Source organism: Daktulosphaira vitifoliae, unplaced genomic scaffold (assembly GCF_025091365.1).
Source record: "Daktulosphaira vitifoliae isolate Bord-2020 unplaced genomic scaffold, ASM2509136v1 Scaffold_3, whole genome shotgun sequence".
NCBI lineage: Eukaryota > Metazoa > Arthropoda > Insecta > Hemiptera > Phylloxeridae > Daktulosphaira > Daktulosphaira vitifoliae.
In genome coordinates, this window is record NW_026099574.1 from 1,314,000 (window position 1) to 1,338,746 (window position 24,747).

General features: G+C 27.5%; 1 protein-coding gene across 8 annotated transcripts in view; it reads right to left on the reverse strand.

The window, feature by feature from the left end:
- LOC126903102 (polypyrimidine tract-binding protein 1) overlaps window positions 1–24,747 on the reverse strand; it is a 106,153-nt gene that overhangs the window by 10,011 nt on the left and 71,395 nt on the right. For all 8 annotated transcript variants that reach the window (XM_050681086.1, XM_050681084.1, XM_050681088.1 and 5 more), the window contains 4 exons: window positions 22,167–22,265; window positions 19,294–19,443; window positions 9,586–9,732; window positions 4,187–4,324 (listed from right to left, as the gene is read on the reverse strand). In XM_050681086.1, the coding sequence (XP_050537043.1) occupies window positions 4,187–4,324; window positions 9,586–9,732; window positions 19,294–19,443; window positions 22,167–22,265 (534 nt within the window). The remainder of the gene's footprint in view (window positions 1–4,186; window positions 4,325–9,585; window positions 9,733–19,293; window positions 19,444–22,166; window positions 22,266–24,747) is intronic.

Here is a 24,747-nt window from a genome sequence, read left to right on the forward strand (position 1 = left end):
TGTTTATAACATTGACTTCTTGCAGATTAATTTAAGGATAGATTTAAGAGTAGTTTTAAAGATAAACAAACAAGAAGATAGTTACAACATACTAAGAAAAACAAAGTTCAGTTAGATGCATTTATTAAACTAGTAAATAGAAGTTATCGTCGCAACGTTTTCTCATATATTTCCTTTTGAACGTTTTAATGAAAATTTAATATTTCAATTAAAATACACAAAAAATGTAGTTAGTGAAATTGTGTTCAATTTTCGAGTAATTTGGTAATAGTATATTAAGTTTAAGATAATAACTAGCTTCGACGCTACAAAAAGGCATTTATAAAATTAAGTTTATTAGAAAAATTCAAATTAGATTAGGACATAAAATTTTTCAAATCAAATTTAACATAAATTGTATTATAAATTGTGAATTTGATTTTCATATTGTCAATGTGTCAATTATTTTGTTTACAAATAGTATAGAAATACAGAATATTGTATGAACAACCCGTTGACTTTATAAATAAAATATAACTGGATAAAGAAACACAGAGTTTAAGTTTTCTTAAGCGCATATTTACGGACCAATGGTGCGTAGTAACTCAACGTTGTGCGCCATCAGCTAAAAACAAAAGCAGCAAGTAGGTACTTTACTAACTACATTTGCCCTCTTTTTTTATTTTATTTTTTGTAGTAGTAAGATTTCAGTGAATGGTTAGAGGGAGTCATACTTGAGCGATTGTCCAAAAGATATAATAATAAAACATAAAAAAATTAGAAAACAAGTAGATATGAAAAACGCCTGCAAGCTCTACAACCAGCACTAATTATATAAGAGAATTAAGACGGTTTGACTGTCTCGCCGATCCAGAGAATTGAAACGCCGTCGTTTAAATGCGGATTTACATACGAAATAATACAACAAGAGGAAGTAAGAGATTTGAGAAGTTAAGGAAACCAGTGGATGGGGTAGCGAAAGTTTTAAGAGCTCAGAATACTTTTAAAACGAACTAATGTATAGCGATAACTGAAGTGTAACCGAAACCGTCGAGCCAGTTAAAGTAGCAAGTATGCAGCGGTGACAAGAGAGAATGAACCAAGGGGGGAGCAAACTTAATCCTATTTTCACGGAGGTTAAGAGGTACTACAGACCAACCCTATAAGCTCTTCTTGCATCAGTCCATAGTTGTTTTTAAGGAAAACACTGAGAGCATTGCTAAATTTATTAACTCGTTCACCTCCACTACCTCCCCCCTTGAATTTATCACACCTCTTGGAAAATATATAAATATATGATAAAGGATAACCTCATCAATATACATTTGTTTATCATATAAATAAATGCATGTGTTTTACATTTAACTCGGGACTGACATTTAAAATACATAGATGTTTGACAGTTATTTATCAAGGTGTAATAAATTTTTAGTTTTGTTAATGAATGAGTTAAAAACATTTCTTTCTCATATTGGTTAGATAACGAAATGAATAGCAAACTTTATGAGTGTTATTTATTAGCGAGTATTTTTCATTAAATACTAATTCTAAAAAGACTATTATTTTATTAATACACTAGAATTTTCAAAAATATTCGATTGTTACTTTTATGAACTATATTAGATCGTAGCTTTGGTGTACAATGCTACTATATACATACATACATGTTGAATATAAGAAAATAAAAGTACATGTGGTACCTTCAAATACACAAAACATGATTTGATATGATATAGCTTTTTATTTAAAGATGGTGCAGTTTGATAGCATAATACTCACTCGGCGTAGTTGGGGTATAGAATAGGTTATAAGAAAAAAAACATTGTGTTTTTTAGAACACTCAAAATATATTATAAGACCTACAAGCTTCATTGTTAAAAATTATGAAAACTACAAAAACACTGTTAACCATACAATAGTTATAATTCCTTAATAACGTTTCAAAAACGTCTAATTTGGATTAAGTTGAGGAAAATTTTATGATTAAGCAAGTTGAAAGATACTTCAAGTTGTTTTGTAAAATATACATCTCGAATAACATATAAATAAAAATTACTTAAATTAGTAATAAATTGCATACTTATAATTAAATTAAAACAATTGAATAAGTTATGAAAATATTTCAAATAGGCGAGGAAGAAGAAGATGAAAATATTTCAAATATTTTGGATGAAAATGACATAAGTCAGTTTGTAGATACTAAAATAATTTTTTCCACATTGTTCAAATTACATATGCATTAAAATTGACAAAAACTATTAATATAAAAAAAATAAGATATATTCATATGGGTCTTATTATTACTTTAAAATATTATTTAAATTTAACAATTTTTAAAGATATTTTTCAAACTTAAAATAGTTTTCTTTTATTATTTTTTATTAATAATCAAATATATTTATAGATATACTATAACTATACCTCTAAAAAAACTTTTTAAAACCACGTTTAACCAACGTTCATACCGTTTAAAGTTTGTATAATTTTATAATAATTTAGTTAAGAAAACTTCAAACATTTAGTAAGTATAAGACTGAAACTTAAGTAAAACTACTTATAATGGTAATTTATGCAGTTTTAAAGCAAATAGCTCATTTGATTTTTTTACTTTTAAATTTTTCTAACAATAAACGATTACGGAATTAATTTAGATTAATTCATAGATGTATGGCCGTGGTTTGATAAAACAAATTTAAGTATTATATGGGAAAGGTACTAGGTCACAAAAACTAAAATTTGGTGGAGAAGGAAAAAACAGTTTATCAGAACCGTGTAGACTTAAAACAAGTATCTTTTTGTTTTCAATATAATTTTTATTCTATACACAAACGATTTATTTTTTCACTAGATTATTAGGATATGTATTCATTCATTATGAAATTCACGATAAAAAGAAATCTTTATTTTTTTGGACTTTTTCATGTCATTGAGGCAATTATTGTTTTCAATGAAAATTTACGTCTCAATAGCTAATAAACATATAATTTAACAAAAATTCATTTTTAATTAAAAAATTATAATTTATATCACATATCCAGTAATTTTTGGTATCATTTATAATTATTTATATATTTATTTTGATTAAACAAATTTTAAATCATACTCCTTTAAATATTTGAAGATATATAAATTTACAGATATATAAAAAATAATAATTAATATTAAAAAAAGTTAAATAATCTATAAAAATGCAAAAACAAGATACAGAATCGATTATTATCACTTAAATTAACACTGAAACAACTAAAAACAGAATTATTTTGATTCAAGAATAGATTTATTAGCTAAATGGTATACACTTAAAAATGTTCAGTCAATAAATGTAATGTCTTTTATATTGTTAATAGCTTGTTGTATTTTAGGATTTCGTTTATGAAATTAATCAGCATTAACTCGAGCCAAAGTACTAATGCACGTATATCACACAATATTTATCCAAAATTTTGTGTAAACAGTTTACACAATGTTAAACGAATAAAAATATTTCGATTAACATGGACTATAGTTATCGATTTATTAATGTAACGCTTTTCGTATTTTTGTTAAAATAAAGTTATACCACTATCAAAAGGAATAGATGAAAAAATTGAATGTAATCGCGTTTTTATTTAATAAATATGTAAAAAAAAAAACAAAAGCTGACCAATTAATAATTAATGTAAAATAATTACACAATTGTTAGCCTTTGGGAATTGAAATAGCCAGGCGATAACAGCGGACAAAGAGACATTTAAAAATTGAAAAATTATCTAAAACTCATTTTATATATGATATATATATATAGTATTTTATTTATGATAAACCTGCCATGGTTTTAAAAACAAAACATGAATTGAATGTTCACTTAATAATGAACAGATCCCACTGTTAGCACGCGTATGACGACATTAATTTTCTCAAAACTAATATCAATAAATCATATTTAAGCTAGTAAAAATATCAAACAAATACTAATATCAAGTGCTTGCGATTGTAGAGTAATAGGTAAAAACTTGCCGTTATCATTTTTCAAATTTTTTAAGACAGCCAATATAAAAAACGTATTGCATTTATTATAATAGACAATTTATTTTTCAGGATATTTTTATAGAGAAACTATTTAAATGTATTAGTTAATTATCTAATTGTACGCAATGTTTACAATAAGATAGATACCTAACTCAATATCATATTTTTTTGACAGTAACTCTATCGCCTAAATACATACCTCGTAAAGGACGTCTAAGCTGATAGGGAATACCATATGTTCAACGATGACTCGGAGCACAGTATTTGGTCCACCTTGTACATCGCTTTGACCAGCTAGCGCCTGAGCTGCTTGGAGAGCCGCTTGGGCTGACGCGTTCTGAAAAACAAATTAAAACATTTATGATAAATGGCCAATAGTGACGACGGGTTTTGTTATGAGAAAATATTGCAATTTCGCTTCCTGCATTAAAGCACTCTATAGCATACAGGTAAAGAATTCTGCACGGTGAATTATTAATATATATATATATATATAGGGAATAAACGTCCATTAATATTAGTCTGAGATGATGTTCAGCTATGTATGGCGAACGAAACCACGAATCAAGACCAGGTAATATTTTACAGGCGTCAAAATATCACATTATTTGCAAAGTACAATTTTAGTTCTGCCTCATCATGCATAACAATATGTCATCTGATTTGAAAGCGATGAAAAGCCAACGGATTTGTTCAAAAAACCTCATGACGAACACGCAATAATACAGTACACGTTACACATATGTTGTGCCTCGCAGACGTTTATAAATGGCACTTGTAAACGTCTGGTTTTATTCGAAATCTCGCGAAAGGGGAGAATACTGTTGGACCATTAGTCAGTTCACTCGGCATCTTATGGACACGAGGGATTTGTTGTAAAAAGGGAGTCGTCCTTTCTCGCGTGGTCGGTCGGGTGTAATTACTCAACCTGTCTGCTAGGGTATGTCACTATTAATCCAAACGACATTCTTGTCAAATACCTTTTTGAAAGCATCACTACTAGTACAACCGAACACACATCCTAATACTCGAACAGCGATTAGTAGAGCCCATATGCTCAAGACTCACAACTTATTGTCCAAAAGTGTAGGTGGTAAATGAGTATTACATTCAAAAGCATTAACAAAATTTCAAACAAAAATAAATCGTATTGTTGAAATTGAAATATTTCTTTTATCAAATAACATATGATAATTAAAGAAATATGTTAACTTGAACAAATTTATCAAAGGAACTTTATTGTCTATGTGGGTTTCTCTCCGAACAGATTTTCACCTACAACCGCGATCAGCGTTAGTACTAGGTGCTATTTGCCGGGCACGGAGTTATCAAAGGAACTATCTTTAAATGAATATTGATCTTAATATAAAAAGAAAACCCGATAAATTAATTTTACCTAAAAAAATTTACTGTTACACTTTATGTTATTTTTCATTGAGTATGACCATTAAATTTAATCAACTTCATTAATATTTAGAAATTATTTCTTCCTACAATTATTTTTCTTTCGTTTGTTATGCTATTTTCTTGACAGGTATCTCCCTTTAATACGTTTGTATTACGATACCGCCTCGCTAACTAGTCTCTCAATTCTTTGCATTATTTTCAACAGATTATTTCTAACAACCAACAAAAAGGAAAAAAAACTAGTATTATTAAACCGGAATTGTAACAAATTATTTTTGTTTAAATTTATCAACCCCAAACAAAGGATTACTCTAACCCTTTTTACTTCGTATTCCTGATTTTCTTTACAAAACATTTTCATTATACGGAAAAAATAAACGGTTAATTTAGTGACAACTCTACTAAAAAATCATTGGGTTAACCCAATAATCTGTTATTCTAACCGTGCACAAAAAAAAAAAAAAACCTGAAGTATGGGCACATATTTATATTTATTAGTTACTAGAGATATAGTTACAGAGATTCAGTTTACAATTAGATCACATAATGTATAGAATTGATCGATGAACTGAATAAAACTTTGATACACCGAATTTAGTGACGCCGATACATTTGACACGACTAAAGGTAAATTCATATAGACATCTATAAAGAGTACGAAAAATTTAAGAAAACAAAATCGTTTAATAAACGTTCATTGGCGGAGAGAATTGATAACTTTATTGACATTAGTCATTGTACGCACGAGCGATTAAGTGAATTTTTATAATGTAAAATATATATCCTTAGTATCTATAGGATACACATTATGGTTTACATAAAAGAAAGCAATAGCTATTAAGTTTTCAGCTGGAATTCGTATGATGACAGACACAAGGCCTTTGGAAGTCCAATAATTATTTCCGAGGAGGAAATATAAAAACGTAAACACTACACTAAAATGACGCTTAAGTCTTGTAACCATATTTTTTTAAAAGACAAGTCTGTAAGTACTATCGCCATTTGAAACTATATCTAATAATATTCATAATTGCATGAATTATCATCATAATAATTAAAAATTCATTTCTCTAAAACCTTAGTAGTAATTTTTGAAAATTTTTTGGCTCTTTGAAAAGCAATCGGATGTTCTTCTCTTATTTTATCATTCTTGGCACTGTCGATTATATCGATTATTTTACAAATCCCAAGTATACATTTTTGTTCAGTACCAGTATTGACAACAGGCAAATCATTGCACCAGTACTGGCAACTAGCCATTGGCTAGTCCTCACTAGCGTAAAACTAGCTGGCCTGTTCTCTAAGTACTGATAGGCAGATAGTACTTAGTCGCCGCCACTGCTGCCATAAAACTGGCGTAATTTTGGTTTTACAAAACCTTCAGTACTGATATATGAATACGTAATAGCGTTATCATTCCAGATGTATGCCAGTATTGGTGCAGTACTGCACTAGTGCTACGCTAGTAGGGAATAGCCAATGGTCATTTGCCAGTACTAGTGCAATACTTCACTCGATGTCAATACTGATACTTTACAAAAATGTCTGCTTGGACAGAAATGCGAGTCTAAGACCCATCGGAATTGTGATCTATCTGAATTAAATTTTATACTAATTTAAAATTACCTATTTTTTCTCAACTCTTTGATTAAATTCCTTATTGCACCACTAAATATACACTTAAGAGAAAATATTTTAGAATTTTTAGAAATTTGTTTCGTCGATTAGCTATGATGTTGTTTAACAAATAAATTTTTCAAATAAAATAATAACTATAAATAAATATAAATTTAATTTTTGTGGAGAATTTTACAAGCCTGTTTAATTTAAAAGAAACATTCAGCTACTTCAAAAGTCATTTCAAAAAATATGTACATTTGCGTGTAAAAATATAAAGAACACTGCTCGAGTTTTTTTTCGCGAACTATCATGAGTCATAACATAAGACAGCATCTTGTACTCAATATATTTTTATAACATAATACTTTCTAAGAGCGTAATCTTTTTATTTCGAGTAACTGAAAGTTGTCATTAAAAGCTGATCTCTAAGGTTAATTTAGCAAAATTTAGTCAAAACGCTTTGTGTTTAATTACGACTAAGTTTTATGATGTCTGTAAAAACAAACAAAAAATATAATGAGTAAATTTTAGAGAAAAAATATTTCATTTTAATGAAAAGTTTCGTTTCTGTATGAAACCATTTACTATATTATTGAGAATTTCATTTATAATTACCAATTAATAATATCAAGCGAGGGATTTCAAGATTTATGATGCAACACAGGGTTTTTATATGAGAGTTAAAAAATATAATGTACATTAGTAGACCCTTAGATTAAATAAACACAGATATATTAGCGTATATACTATAGTGTTGTACTATAGGTACATGTTAAATATTTATTTACAAATATCAGTAAGTAGTGTAAATACTATTATCGATTTTTACTTATTTATTTATTCAGTTAATTTATACGCATAATATACATCATATGATGTACATTTTGTTACAATAGTTAAATAAACTTTGTAAATAATGACTTTTTGGCATTACAGAAATACTTCAGTGTATATTTATTTAAGTAGTCGTATTTATTTTGTTACTACGAATTACTACCGTACGAATAAATTATTTATAAATTAAACAAAATTGTACAGAATTAAAAAATAGTTAATCATTAAAGTAAAAACTAGACAATTATTTAATGTCTAACAACAGCAGTTACTGTAAATTAATTTACACTAATAAACAAATTTCAAAATATATTTATATATTAGTATGACTTTTCAAAATCTGAATAGTAAAGCATAATACATATGACATGATAGTGTTGAGCAATGTTTATTTTATAACTGTTCCCAGATGTACCGTGCATTATGGTAAATGAGAAATTAAATACAGACAAGGGGTAGTAAACCTACGGAATACAGTTTACCTGAGGTGGTGTGGACGTTGAAAAAATATGAAACGTGATGAAAGTTGGCAAAGGAGCGAGTGGTTATAAAAAAGGTTTTAACTCGTAATAAGCTCGTTAAAAGTTTCAAGCGAGCTTTAGCAGCCATTTCTAGTTGTTCTGGTGTTATTGCATCTCTCATCCTCCTTTGAACGCTATTTAGTAGTACAATTCTAACGATAGGAATAGATGCAGTTTTTGTACACACACATTTATCAACGAATATTACTTTTTTACATATAACACATTAGTCAAATGATTTTATTAATATTATAAAACGTGATGTTCTATGAAATTAAAACTTTATTCATTAATATTAAGTTTAAATTATAATGGTCCATTTGCTATTATGTTACTATAATTTACATTTCGTTGCTTAAGAAAAACACGTAACAACTTATTAAAAAAAAAAAAAAAAAATTATTCAAAATATATAAAAATACTAATTACTCATTTTGGTAAAAAATATATGAGATGTTACGCCTTTCATCCCCAAGAGACAATTTATCAATTATAATATAAGCCCAGTTTTATTAAAATTTAGGATATAGAACTTAAATAATAATAAAATTAGATTTTTTGGATGCTAAATTAGATACTCAAGTAATAATTTAAACCAAATTAAAATCTTTACATTTTTGTTAATATTTATTATTGATATTATATTCTTTTTGTTTTAATATTTAATAACCGTTTAGATAAAAAAATTAAAAAATTTGAAAACATTAAGACCAACAATTAAGAATAATCCGAAGAAGGTAGTAATCAAAAACCTTATTGGATTAGTAAAAAAGCCTTTAAATTGGACACACCAATTAGCACATTTAAACTATGTAGATTTATTCATTTTTTAATTTATGTCATTTAGCAATTAAAATGTTCAAAAGAGAAGAAAAATAAAATTAATTTACTTAATATGCGCAAAACGGATAATAGTAGGGATTAAACAAATAATAGAAAAATACTCTCGACGTTGTTGCCAATCGCTGTCAAATGATTTACATAATGTTGACAAAATAAAAAAAAACATTCGTATTGGAGTCTTTAAAATTTAAAGGTAAATCGTTCAAATTATTGTGCTTTATGTGGGTTATATTTATAAATAAATTATTATAAATGGACTGTTACAATATTTTATAGATACTCGTATTTGTCATAGTTATTATAGTATTACTATAAAATATTTTAAAGATTTATTCTCATAATTACTTTACAAATAACAACATAAAACACTTACTGCGTTACTATGGGTTTGGTCTGTTTTTAGTTCTTTATGGTTACTAAACTGTATAAAAACTGCTCGTCCACGGAGCTGGGCAGTGCAAGTAGTAAAATAAGTCACCATGGCTGATGCCGAAGTTTCATCTGCCATCTCTAAAAAAGCCTGAAACATAAATAAAAAAAATGTTGATTATTAAATTTCAACAACTGTAACCAACTTCGACATAAGATAAGACAAAATGTTTTAACGATGATTCCCGAGGGGAATTTTCGTTGAGAGTACCAAAGATTGCGTTATATACATCAAAGACTATGACAAACAGTTAAATTCTAAATCGTGGCAATTCAATTAGCTACATTGGCACTGTAATTGCACAGAATGGCCAACAGCAAACACAAGGAAATACTTGCCGCCAGTGATACAAAATTTCCTTTATAATGTTCATAATTCGAAAAGGTTTCCGGGTAACTTGATTCATTAGTGAAATAAATGCAAGAGATTGTATAGTATAAATTTGAATTGGGAAAGATGAAAACAACAACGTCGGACAATCCATAATTGAATTATAACAAAATAGTTGACCAAATAAATAAGGTTTTAAAAGGTTTATAAAACAAAGTACTTGTACAAATTTAATAGATAGTCAACATAGATTACACAAGCCGAGTAATTGGCTTAAGTAAATGTTCAAAAAAAATTACATAATTAAATTCTTTTTTACTTTTGTTTTACCCAGTAAAATACGTAATGACATTTTCCATCATTTTGGATTTTTATATTAATAAATATTTAGCTGAAAACTTTAACGTTAGTTTTACTTTAAAACACACTATAAAGAAATAAAAATTATTCGTTAACCCCAAAAAATTAAAAGACTATAAAATAAAAAATTGAGATATTCCAAATATAAAGCTATAATATCAAATAAATAATATATGAGAAATTAAAAATGATGGAACACACACTGATATATCTAGAGGAACTATTCAGCACTATGTAGAAGACATGATCGAAGGAAAAAGACCATCCTAATTACTTCGCAATATATTTAATAGTCAGATCAAGAGTTGAAAAAATTTAAGCACTAAAAAAAAATAGCGAATGACGTGAAAAATGTTGAAAAAGAGTTGCAAACTAACTTACGGGTTGAAAAAAATGATAAATGTTACGAATGCAAACATATAATAAATATTATATTGTTTTTCATTGCGATTTAAAGGTTTATTGGTGGGAAATCAATACAAAGATAAACTAAAAATAGTTTTATACGATATATTACACCACCGAGATCAATCAAATATCAATTAGACTAGTGCATATTATATGCATGAAAATTATTTAATAAATGATTGCTGTACCTTTTACTCACCCTCTCAATATGCATAAACTTTCTATAGAAATTTTGTTAATCCAATGCCTATTGTCCGTTAGTGTTATGTCTTGACAATAGGTGACAAAACTTTTTAGACATCTTTCATCTCTACAAACACATTCTATTTAGACATGGTAGTACTGATGTCTTGGGGGAAAAAATTTACAATAAAAGCTGAGTCGTTTATCATTACGTCATATATTTTCAACCCTTTTTTTTTACACAACCTTACAATAGATGATATGAAGTTAGTTTTGCCAAAGACTTTTTATTTTACCATTTTTGAAAAACACGTTGTTATTCCAAATACTTAACATAACTTTTTTGATATTTTTCATTGAGAAATGACATGAAAATCCCAACAGAGAATTGAGAAACGCCGAAATTGGTCAAGAAAAAGAAAATTCAATATATTTTCATAAAAAAAAACCTTTTTTGACAAACAAACACATTTTACTTACAGCTTTTATTCAAACTTTATGAAGTTTATTGTTATTGTTAAGTGTTAGGGCATTTACAACTTAGTCGAATGGGTTTTACTTTGTAAAAAATAATACTCAAAGTTACAATGTTGATAACTGACATTTAATGAAGATCTTTCGTTTATTTTGAAGTTAGTTTCATTGGTTGAGAATTTATGTAACAAAACTTTTTTATACTTATCTTAAATTTATAAGTTACTTAAAATATACGAAGTTACAGTTTTTCATTATGACAGGTTCTTTTTGTCCGTCAATATCTGATTTCACATCTTAAACTGTTAATTTTTATTGACGATTTGTGTGAAAGAAACATGAGTACTCGTGCAGTTATTATAAGATTAAAAAGATTTTTTGTATCAAAATTGATTTTTATGTTTATTGATAGACATACAACATTTACGAAGTGTACTTATTCAAAAAAAAAATGTCATAACAAAATAACGTATATTTAGTATTTTGGATTCAATAAATTTAAGTAGAATCAATGGTTACAGTACATAAAAGTTTTTTGGGAAATGTTTCGGAATTTATTTCTTAAGTCAACATTTATCTCTAATGAAAAACGATGAATTAAAAAAACCTTGATGCTAAAAACGTAAAAGGATCGAGTACCGGATTAAATCGTCTTGGTTTTACTTCCAAGACCAAGTTAATCTTAATGGAACAGAAGTTTTCTTCACACAACAGTTATTGAAAAGTTTCTCTTTTAGATTTTTTTTGTAAAACTTTTAAAGGATTTAACTTTATTGTAAAGTACTGTCCGCTATGTTGGTTAAATAAAAAATATCACGATAAAAAATTATCACGTGATATTAAAAATATTGCTGAGATTTTGAATTCGGTTAAACACTTCATTATTTTAAAATATTGTAAAATCTTAAAGAGCGCAGTATCATACCAAATTTAGATTATATAATATACAAAATTACTATTTTTAAATTTCCCAGTTAATAATTTTAAAAAATAATATTAAAAAACATTTTTATAACATCAATATAATAATGTTATAGTAACGTTATAAAAACATTATGATAACATTGTGTTAAGAAAATTAATTTTGGAAATTTTTAGTTTCACATGTTTCTTAATTTATCAATTACAATTTTTTTTTTTTTAATACATCCCTAATACTTTAAGAGGGTATCAATGTATTTTTAATAAATGACAAGATACACATTGACGTTCCTTTGTATTACCACGACGTAGACACAAAAATAAGTACACAAATTTAGTTGACACTTTCAACGTTAAACTTGTTGTTTTGGCTCTTCTCGAGTCGTCCTAATGGTACACTGATCAGCACCAATGTCTTCAGTTAGTGAACCGCTAAAGGGATAATTTTTACACGACAGATTCAGCATGGTTTAACACAAAAGTAGTAGACTACAGGATGACTCCTTGTCAACCACCAGCACAACTTCCTTTTTACTAAAACCCACGTAAAAATACGGTTAAATCCAAAAACTAACCAGCATACACACTAACCGTCAAGACTGATTAAAAAACCAACAGTTCAACCTTGATTTTAGGCGCATTACAAACACGCATTTAAAAAACACGACGGGTATGAACAATTTAACCAAAGTGTAAGTTTCGAGCAGTTATATATTATTTACAATATGTAAGAAACACAAAAAACAAATATAGTACAAAAATGTAACACAAAATAAAATCAATCATGTACGAAATACAAAGTTTCACGCGCTTAATTGTTCTCACCGAAAACAAAACGTTCCCTGTTAAAATAGACAATCCTTCTTTACTTATCTCGTCTTTCTTTATCTATTCTTGTTCCCACCATTGTTAACTTGCTTATCCTGCGTTTTCCCTTTATGTGACATTACTATTTTATACTTAAGAATTTTAAATTGCTTACTACAATGTTAAAAATCTTATACTATACTAATATTGTGTTTATTTAATACATTTTCAGCTATTATTCAGGTTAACTTAAAAAATGACTGATCGATTACAACTCTTGAAATAGTACTTCGGAAGTTATTAACATTTTTAAATATGAGTGGAGAAAGAGCGCTGCAGAGTAATGCGTAACGATAAAAATTATAGCCACCCACAACTTACCTTCAGTCAATGCTTTAATTGTTAATAACATTTCAAATAATGTTTCCAGTAATTTTATTAATTAGATAATTTTTCATTTTACGAGTTAATTTGATATGTGTGTTGCTATTAAGAAAAACTTCATAATAAATAAATTCAGAAATATATAATAAAAAAACACCAAAAAGAATTTTCTTAAAGTAATAATTATTTTAAGAGATATCGAGAGATATAAAAATAATTACCTGTATAATCTAAATTTGTTATTTGAATTAAAATAAAAACATTTTAAAAATTAAATCAAATTCTTCTTTTTTTTTTGATAATTATAAAACGTAGGATAATCTTCAAAGGAAAAATTATAGTAAGTTTTATATTTTTGAAGTTATTGTGTGAGTGATAGTTAAACAATCACTCTGTATACTAAACGAAACCTAAGATAATCCAATTCCAATTTGTTAACAAATCCTCATTGTTTCTCCGTGGTTTTACTTTTATCCCTTACGCGAATTTCGATATACGCTTTTCATTCAAAAGTCTTATCCTTCGAGAAAATTGATTCAGTGGTGTGATATTACATAGAAAAGTTTCATCGCGTTCAATCATGTGGTCTAATATACAATACGCATGCTATAAAACGAAAAACTTTATGGTACACATATTCTTTACTTGAATACATACGAAAATGTTGAAATATTTTTCTAATTGTCTTAAAAAATGTTTAGTTTAATAAAATTAAAAGTAATTTTTTTAAATATGAGTAAGAAAAATCTTATAACTATAAAAGGTATATAAAAAAATTTAACTCAAATTTGCGTACAATCATAAACAAAGTTTAAAATACGACTATTTACTAGTAAAACAAAGTAAGTGTTTGCCCTAATTTGTTGAGAATTTATAATGGGACCATTATAAAATATTGTTTGGACCAAGCGTAAGTTCAAATTAAACTATTGATGACCTTTAAAAGTAAAGTATAATAAACAGTAATATTCCACCACACCTGTTGAAGTTTAGTAATATCGAAAACTGGCTTTTTGAGAACAACAATCAAAGAGTGGTCCACAGCACAGGTGGACAATAAGGGTAGTAAACTTTCAAAACGCGTGACCGCAGATGAATTGATGTGCGGATCGTGACAGAAGTATAGTAAAACACTTCATGGAGAGAGAAGAGGGTTGATTTTAGTATTCCAAGAACACATTTTGTACACTTCAAGAGAGCTTTAAGATGCCCAGAACCATTCACTTTGTCTTGTGGGCAAAAATCTTCTTTAATACATAAAGTAGAGATAGAAGACAACTGTATGAAAACATTCTACTTTACCCCGAAGGTATTAGACCAATTGTTTTAGGAGTTCGTGACAGGCATGAGACATATGGTTAACTGATCAACAGACAGTCAAAACTATACTAACAGAAACTAACTTAAGTTACATAATAACTCTGTTTTTGTAGAAGAGTTAAACGAAGAATTCCAATAAGCATAGTTTTAAGAGGCGAGATGTCACAAACAATTAAAGAAAGCAACAGTTGCTACAACTACTGTTCAAGTTAAAAGCAACAATCGACTAACTGTTGCTAACATGGATCGATCGTAGACAAACGTCACTATCTATACCTGTTGATTGGTTTTCTTCATCATCCTTAATTGTGTGTAGTCAACAAAAAATGAAAAAAAAAATCATATAACAACTAGTAAATACAATTATAAAAACCATATAGAAATCCTTTAATAAAATCCAAGAACACAGCTGTAAATATAAAGAACTACAGAAAAAAATTTTCGTACCACTTACTACTCATATTAAATATTCGAAAAATAATTTTTTTATTGCTACTAGGTATTTCTTATAACATATACAACATAAATATAATTATATAAACAGTGTTTATATAATTATTTCACACGTGACTCATCCAAAAATGGCTAAGAGGTAATTAATGTTTGTTTATTTGTAGTGCGCATGTTAATCATATCAAACAAAATTAGTGATGTTATACATAAACTAAGCATTCTAAGTCACTCAAATAGTCCAAACGACACTGAAGCATATCAATATATTCTTACCTTAAAAAACATATATATATATGAACACTAATTTTGCCAATCATCACGAAAGTTTCATCATTCAAATTAAAATAGAAAAATTACAGCTCAAAAAAGAAAATATTTACATTTAGAGCCAAAATATAATTAGGCATATTAGACTATAATCTAATAAAAGAACTTAATCCATTAGGTAAAAAATCTAGTTATAATATAAAACCTTAAAACATTCAGTATATTGAGAAAATTATTGAAAATTACTACCGATGTAGTCTTACAAGACTTATAACAATTTCATATGACTCATATGCGCCTAAAAGTACTTTTGTGGACAATATATTTGCCGTATATGACTATTGATTAACTATTCGTAGATACTTAGAAAATAATGTTATTTTATAAATAATGAATATTCAAAAGAAAAAAATTAAACTCAAGCAGTTAAGTGTAAATGGAAAACAATGTCATAACATTATAAATATTACACGATTTTAACTGTTTGTTTTGTAAAACTACAACGGGACAAAAATTTACAAAAAACCTAATCAACCATGTGATTAGCCACCACTATATGATAACAAAAAAGTTTCCCAGTCACAACTTAATAAATGGACAGAGTTCTCAAATACCTGGTATTAAAAAATAATGAGATAAATCACAACACACAAAAAATATGAAATAAGAGAAGAGAGGGTTGCCCCTGAACATTCCATAACAGGAATTTAGTTTTCAAGTTTTTCACTCGCAACAATAGCTAAGAAGACGATGTCCACCTCAAGGACAAACAAGAATATAGAGTACAGTAAATTGGATGAAGAGAAAAACGATGACGAGAATACGAAAATAGCCTGTGACGCGTAAAACGATATCCATTGTAAAAGAAAATTGAAAAAATGCCCTTTTTCCCCTTTTGAACTTTTTCCATTTATCGTAGTCGACTACACAAAACATACATATTTTGATAATATTTGACCATGGGCAAAGACGATAAAAGAACGTCTTAAAAAATAACAAAAATATTTAGTTAGTATTTTGAGTAACAATAAAAAAATGAGATAGTTAATTTTTAAAATTATTTACCTAATAAACAATTTAAAAACTAATTTAGAATATAGATACGACTTAAAATTGTAATAAATATTAATAACCAACATGAAAATAAAGTTCTATTAATCGTACGTTGTTTCCCTCCAATATAATGGTCAAGTTAACCGCTTCTCTAGTTCGTAATTTCAATCCTATTTTCATAAACAACATTGTTATTTTATGCGTATTGCTTAATACTTTTTCAGTTTTTGAATGAGGCATAATATAGATTTGATATCTTCGATTGACGCTCGATAACCAAACTTCCCTAACCCCTAGTCTTATGCTTCCCAAGTAGCAATGGGTGTATTAAGACAATGATCCATTAGGATCCTACATAACTGAACTATATAATTTACTTAATTCTTTGATAACTATTTCATCATTATTTGCAAATACACTATTTGTAAATATTACAATAATCTCAATCTAAATTTTAGATTCCAAATTAGGCTAATTTTTGATAAAAAAAAAAAATTTTTTATATAACTTTTTATATTGTCTACAATAATTAAAATAAATTTTCTCAGAAATTTTTTTAAAACACTTTTTCTGTTTAATAAATTCTAGATGTCGTATAACATGATAGAAACACAACAGCACATAAAGTTCAATTTGCTTAATGTTAGTTTTACCATCCCAAGACAATTCTATAATGGTGGCAATAGTGTCACTTGTGAGAAGACTTTTAACAATAACAATAATAATATATTATGTTGCGCAGGCTAGAATCGCAAAGAAAGCAAAGACAATCGTTGTAAAGCCCTTTGGTGTAATTCCTTTTGTATGATCTTTTGACGAGCTCAATGTAATAATTATCACGTTGCAGACAACAGTAATAAGCGCGTGCCTATTATTAATTATAGATGGTTACATAGGTAACAGACAGATAGGAGGAATATCTGGAGTTCGTTATCTCAAGGTAACGTGTTATATGTAATACCGTCGATTAAACACATAGACATCTGAAAGTTCACTTTTCGCTTCAATACGAATAAAATAAAACTAGAAGGGCAAAGTTTCGATAAAAATACTTAAACAATAACAAATACATTATATTTAATTGACATTTTTTTGTTTTAATATAACAGTTAAAAAAAAATTAATATTTTGGATGGATTAAAAAAAAATGTTTAATATCAATTGGACTTAAAACCAACTTAAATAATCAAACACGTTTTAAAAAGCGTCATCATATAATAAAAAGCAAGTTTGAAAAGAAATTTCAGAAGGCTGCTTCTATTTTTTTTTAACTTTAAGAGATTTAACCATCCTTAAGCCACTTTAATTTCTACCAATGAGTTAAAATAATAAGACTGTATTTAATATACACAAATAATCATAAAAATAGATAATGTTTTGAGTTTGACAAAAATATTCACAATTTTACATTATTATACAATTGGATAAAAATAATTGTTCTTTAAGTTCTAGTTTATTTTATGAAAGAACAGAAAAACTTTACTAGGATGATTATTTATTGTTTTGAATTGGCGTTGAGCTATATGTACGAAAAATAAAAATAGCAAATATTTCTAAGATGGATATTTATGTATATAGTAGAAGATAAAAGTGAATTACGTACAAACCACTAAACCGTATGATCGTCAAAGGGCTAGTAGAAGAAAGATGATACAGTGGTAACCAAAGGGAGCAGCAGCTACTTGAGGCGTTATGTAGCAATTTTTTGCATTAATATTATGACTTCTTTTAAGTTTTTACTAACACGTGTTACTATTATAATGCTTTAGAGCATGAGAAAATTGTACGTATTTTCGATACGTCAGATGTCAAGAGCATACAAGATTTACAGGTCAGAAAAAGTTATAATATTATTCCGGTACGCTTATTTTGTGAAGAAAATAAAGACTGTGGAAACAAAGCGTTTTTTTATGTTTCATTTTTCTCTACGGCTTCCGCTACAAACTTTTATTTGCTCATATCGTGAATCGTGTATGTTTTTTCATAAACTATAAACAAAACACCAAGAAGGTAAAAACGAATGCTTTTATACACACAATAATAGCAATTTTCGTGGTAAACATTTTCTAAAAAAAAAAAAATCGTGATTTTCTATGTCTCCACATTTATCTTGTCACCTTTACATTTGTGATTTTTTCTTTATGATGATAGTAAGTGTTTTGTACACGCGAACGCACTGAGAATTGAAATTATTATTAGTGTCATTATTCAACGGAGGAGGCGTTGGGGAACCGTGTCGTGACATGAACTCTTACATTGTGGAAATCCTAAGGGTAAGTTGTGACAAATGTGTACACATACTACCCGAAATAATCAATTTAATAAAAATATGCCACTACCGTTAAGGTCAACATACACCGTGAGAAATTATTTGTGACCAGTTACTCATCTTTGATTTTTCGTAGTTCTTATAATATATTATAATAATAGGCAAGAGGAACAAATTTAAAATAAAAAAAAGATTACATAACGATAAACATGATACCTAGTTGTGCAAAGCAAGAGAAACAATATAGTTTATTTTATAATTATACTTATTTTAATTAGTGTAATTAATTACTAAACAATTTAAACATGTGTTACCCAAACACACGATGTTTGAATACAACCACTGCACGAACTCTCCGAACAAGGTTATCTTTTTAATGATTACATTTAAATTGTGCACAAGTAAAAGTTCGGCGAGATTACCTGATTTTTGCCTTTTAGAACAAGTACGTTGGTGACTTTGCCAAAAGGTATACCCAGATGAATAACTTCAGCTTCAGTTACTTCATTTGGAATATTTCGAATGTGTATCACCCTGGAAGGTTTATTGTTTGCAGTTTTGTCTAATTTGACCTGAAAAAAATTAACTAATTATAGTAAAAATGTTATCGTTATTGAATGCGATCAATTGAGTAAAATTAAGACAATTTAAGAGGCTGCGCCACTTGTCAAATACACGCCAACCGCAGACGGCTAAAATTCAATTTGTGGCCGTCGTTGGATTTCCGCTATTTGCCCAACTATCAAAATATATATATATGAATTCATCTCTAGCTCTTGTGACCATCAATCGGCCAGACGATCATTTGGATAACCGGATGCACAAAGGACGTGCCTTTCCGACCTCAAATCATCATCAGTGACAGTGGACTATGATACATAAGTACATATATCATATACACAATAAGCTAATTTCATTTTGTTCTATTTTAAAACAAAATGTGTTTTTAAGCGTCAGATTTCCAATTCAGTAACATAAATAACAAAAACGCAGAAGTAGAAATACTGTTTACAATAACATTTAAAGTAGAAAATTGATTTATTTGATATTTCTTATGAATGATACATATACAAATATGTAAATATTTTTATATTTATACAAGTATAAACATTTTAGATCTTTTGATCCATCCAATATTTTCTGTTGCTTTTTTAAATAATTGTTGGAAGTATAAACATTTTATAATAAATAATAATTTTTCGTTAATTGAAAAAAATATTTTTTTAAAAATTTACGAGAACTGTAAAAAAAAATTCAAAATAGCCATTTTGTAAAGTAAATTTCGTTTGTCAATGCATATTTCAATGTATGATATCGTAAAAACCTCATGAAAATTTCACAAACTGAAATATGCTACATATAATTTAATACTCAAGTTTAATAAGATATTTTTTAAACAAATTTTCATAAAATTACTATCTTGAAATTGTTTTTACGGTACTCGTAAATTAAAAAAAAAAATGATTATTTTAATAAATAAAAAAAAACTATTATACATTATATTTTTTATAGTTCCAACGTATAATAATTATTGAAAAAAGTAAGTAAAAATAATTACCGGCTCATGGGTTAAATTTCTCAAAACAACATCGTTGATCACTTTGCATAAATAAAATAATCCAACCATTAATAGAAATAAATAAAGAAGTTAATATAAAATTAAAATTTGGTGTATCAAAATTACACTATCACTTATTACTCTATCGTAATAACGATACAATATGACAGTTAGGGTCGTCGCTATTACCTTTCATTCTTTTTTTTTTTTTCAGAAAAAACCACCCAAAGTACAATATAGAATTCAATTTCAAAAGAACTTCTTTCAAATTATCTCTACCATTAGGTCGACGAGAAAGGGTATTAGTTAATTCATTGCTACTACGCTCGAGGCAACGTATAATTACTGTCCACTTTAAATGAGCGAATTCTTAATTGTCTCACACCCGTTTTTAACCTAAAAAAGGGCAAAACTGCAATTTCAAANCACTACGCTCGAGGCAACGTATTTACTGTCCACTTTAAATGAGCGAATTCTTAATTGTCTCACACCCGTTTTTAACCTAAAAAAGGGCAAAACTGCAATTTCAAATCGAATTACGCGAATAAGACAAATTAAAATAAAAATAAATTTATAGGTTTTACAATTCGGCAAAAGTAAGAAGAACAGATTCTCAACAATAACTGAGTGTGTAGGTAAATTATTTGAGATTTTGCATGTTGCAGTTTTTTCGCAACCCGTTAAAAATGAAAAATCACATCAGTTAACGAGCGGCAAAAGCGAATGGAAAGTACTAGGGTATATATACAATATAATGTTATAATAAACCACATAATAATATATGTATTTTTTATAACTTGCCCACACCGGTCCTATCTTTATAAGCATTCAACCGTTAAATTCGGTTTGGTCTCTACACCCTTAGCTTTCTGATGACGGCTCAAACGTTATTACTGTCGTGTAAGAAATTTAATAAAAACGTGCAATACATTATTTTATGTAAGACCTCCGCCGGAAAAAACCCAATGTTATTAAAAAGACCTCAAGTGTTCTTCGAAAAAGTTTTCGATTAAAAGACTCCGCCTTTCTGCTATCTCTATTAAGCTCGAAGGTAGTTGAAGTGATGCCTTTTCACTACTTTTCTGAAAATACATGAAGAAGTACACTTGTTTGACAAGTATTGTTATTATTATTATCGTTAATTTTACATATTTCCTCGCTATGTTTTCAATCGGGTCGTCATGACGATGGACAGCGGCGATTTTGGTCTCCGAGGGGTGTGTGCTTCATGTCAACAAGTCAATATAAATATACATGTTGTTAATATTATCGCGGTATTCGCGTATCGCTTTATGGTGTCAAAGAATTGAACTTTTTAAAAGACTGGATTGGTCACACATTTACCTCGTACTAACGCGAACGCTTATTTCAATAATAGTATCTTCGATGTATTACTCATATTTTTACAATAACATGTGCAATGATGAAAGGATACAGAGTACAAATCAATTTTTGAAACTAAGTATCATTTGTCAATAGAATAAGCAGCAAGCAAGCTATGAATTATGTAAATGTTTTTTTAAACATATTTACTAATCTGTGATGAGATGCAAAATTAAAAATAAATAGTATGTTACTATTTATTATTAAGATGTTACTATTAAGATGATATAACTTGATCTCATTTTTGTCAATTATTAATTATTATTATTATTATTTTTTTTTTTTCGTATCTTTGAATGTGTACTATTATATGGAGTATATAAAATAGTTAAACGGGTATATTATTAATATTACCTTTTTGGTATCGTTGTTATTTTCCACGTGATCTGTCCCTCCGTTACTGACATTATTTCCTTCGACGCCAGGAGACGTAACCATTTCGTCAGACCCACGCTGTAAAGAGAAAAAAATGATACAGTTTTAATAATTTCTATAAACCTCATAAGTAAAATAAATACTTCACAAGAAAATACATTCATAGAAAAAAATTTAATTGCATTTTGACACCATTTTATTAGAATTTAAATAAAGGCATTGTAAAAACATGAGAATAGTGAGCGAACAAAAATTCCAAGTTTGTTTTTCACTACAATAAAGGGTTATAATACTCTTTAAAAGGAATATACATTCGAATGTGTGACCTTTATGAGTCTTTTTCATTAAATAAAAAAAATACATTTTCTGTAGTGAACACACGAATAAGATCTTTTGTACACCTTTACAACTGGTACGGTCATTTTGTTATAAGTATTTTCAATGCTAGGAGAAAATTTCATTATACAAAATGGGGTAAAAAAATAATAATAATAAAAATAAAAAAGTTTAACGGATATTGGTAATCGGTTCTCGGAGATACAATGGAGTTTTTAATATCATTGATTACATATTATAGACTTTTGTCTAGCCAACTACATAAGAAAATTACATTCCACTCTTTAACACTTATTAATTTTTTTTTCTTTAATTTTATTAGTTGGTTGTAAGTACAATCAAAAACAGGAAAATAATTAAATTTGTTCGACACTAAAAATTACCTAATATGTACTTGTATTATAAGTATTAGTAAAGTATTAATATCACATTCTATACTAAAAATAGAACGGTAAATTACTTTAAATTTAAAACATATACAGATATTAATTAATGGTTAACCACTAAATTTTTCTTAATATAATAATTTAATTTTTTTTCTTTCTTTGTAATATTTATTTTTTAATTTAAAATGGTTAAATATTTTTTATAAAGGCGTCGATATTGTTTATTTAAATGGCAAGATATTAATTATCTTAAGATAGTTAATAAACGTTAGAAAATAGTCCAATTTAAAAAATAGCTCCACAACAGGATAATATCTTTAAAATCAGTAGTTCAGAAGTTATAATTATTTTAATACATGAATGGAAGGAGCATGGCGGAATATCCGTAATGATAAAAATAACATAACAAACACGTCATCTTCAGACAATATATATATATATATAAGACGATTCTTTTAACGCTTGCCACTCATAAAGTGAAGAGAACACCAAAACACAATGTTCAATGTTTAAAGAATTAATCTATATATATAATTCAATAGCAAAGTTAAAAGTGCTATTTATAATTGTATAAATTCATTGTTAGTCGAATTCCGGCTAAAATTACTCATCGTACATTTTTCAAACTGCTTTGAGAGAAACTGACCGATATCACCATTGAGTTTCATAATTTTTTATTCATTATAAAAATTATTATTAATAATCTGGTAGATGGACGAATAAAAAAATCCTATATCCAAAAAAACGTCATAATCCATCACCGAAGAGTACATTTATATTAATAAAAATTAAATAGAACCAAAAAAGTTAACGTTATACCTGTTCTGTGACTACAGATAAAATTCAATAAAAAGCGAATTAAACAGATAATAACACAGTAATAAATAATAGTTTTTTAAACGTCCACTGACATCACAATTAAAATATCGCCAAGGAAATAATTCGGACAACGATAAGTTTTTTTAATTTGGATAGATATAAAACAATAGTATTGTACACTGGTGATATAAATACAGTGGCAAAGAAAACATTTTATGGCAATTTTTTCTTTACTGCAATTATTAAAGCTATTATTATGCAAATGACATTCGCCCAATGCGAGTACAAAAAAAAAACCATGGCCAAGTAATTAGTTTTAAATAGTTTTCTTAGTAGAGTATTAAAGAAAATATAAGCTAAAAATGTTTACAGTGAATGCAGATTTTTCAACCTTTTTATAACTTTAATAAAGGATTTTTACCTTTCATAGCGTAATAGAATTCTGTTTATGCTTGAATGGGACAAGAAAGGGTAGCTTAATTGAAAGGAAGGCATTATGGACCCAACACCAACGGTGAAGTGTAATTATATTATATAAAATATTATTCTTTTTATTAGACAATCTGCGGAAGGAAAACAATGTGAATAGTATTAATATTTAAATATAAGTTAGAAGTAGGGCAATTTTTTTTAAATAAACATAATATAGAAATATTAAATAATAATACTCATTGACCAAATATATTCAGAATTATGGTAGACAGAAAAAATCTTTTTCTTATATTTGTTTAAACCACTAATAGTATTTAGTTGGAGTCTTCAAAGATATTTAATGCTAAATAAAAACAGAATAAAGATTTAAGGAAACAAATATTTTTTTAACAAAGATTATAATGGTAATAGTATTTTAGATCCATTTAAATTTTACATGATTACATTTGCTATCACCTAAATGGAATTACCATTAATAAATTTATGTAAATACGTTGACAATTAATAAAATTCGTATTGTCTTCTTAACACACAGAGACAATCGATTTACTAATAATTCGATTTTATCTAACACTAAACTGAACTTT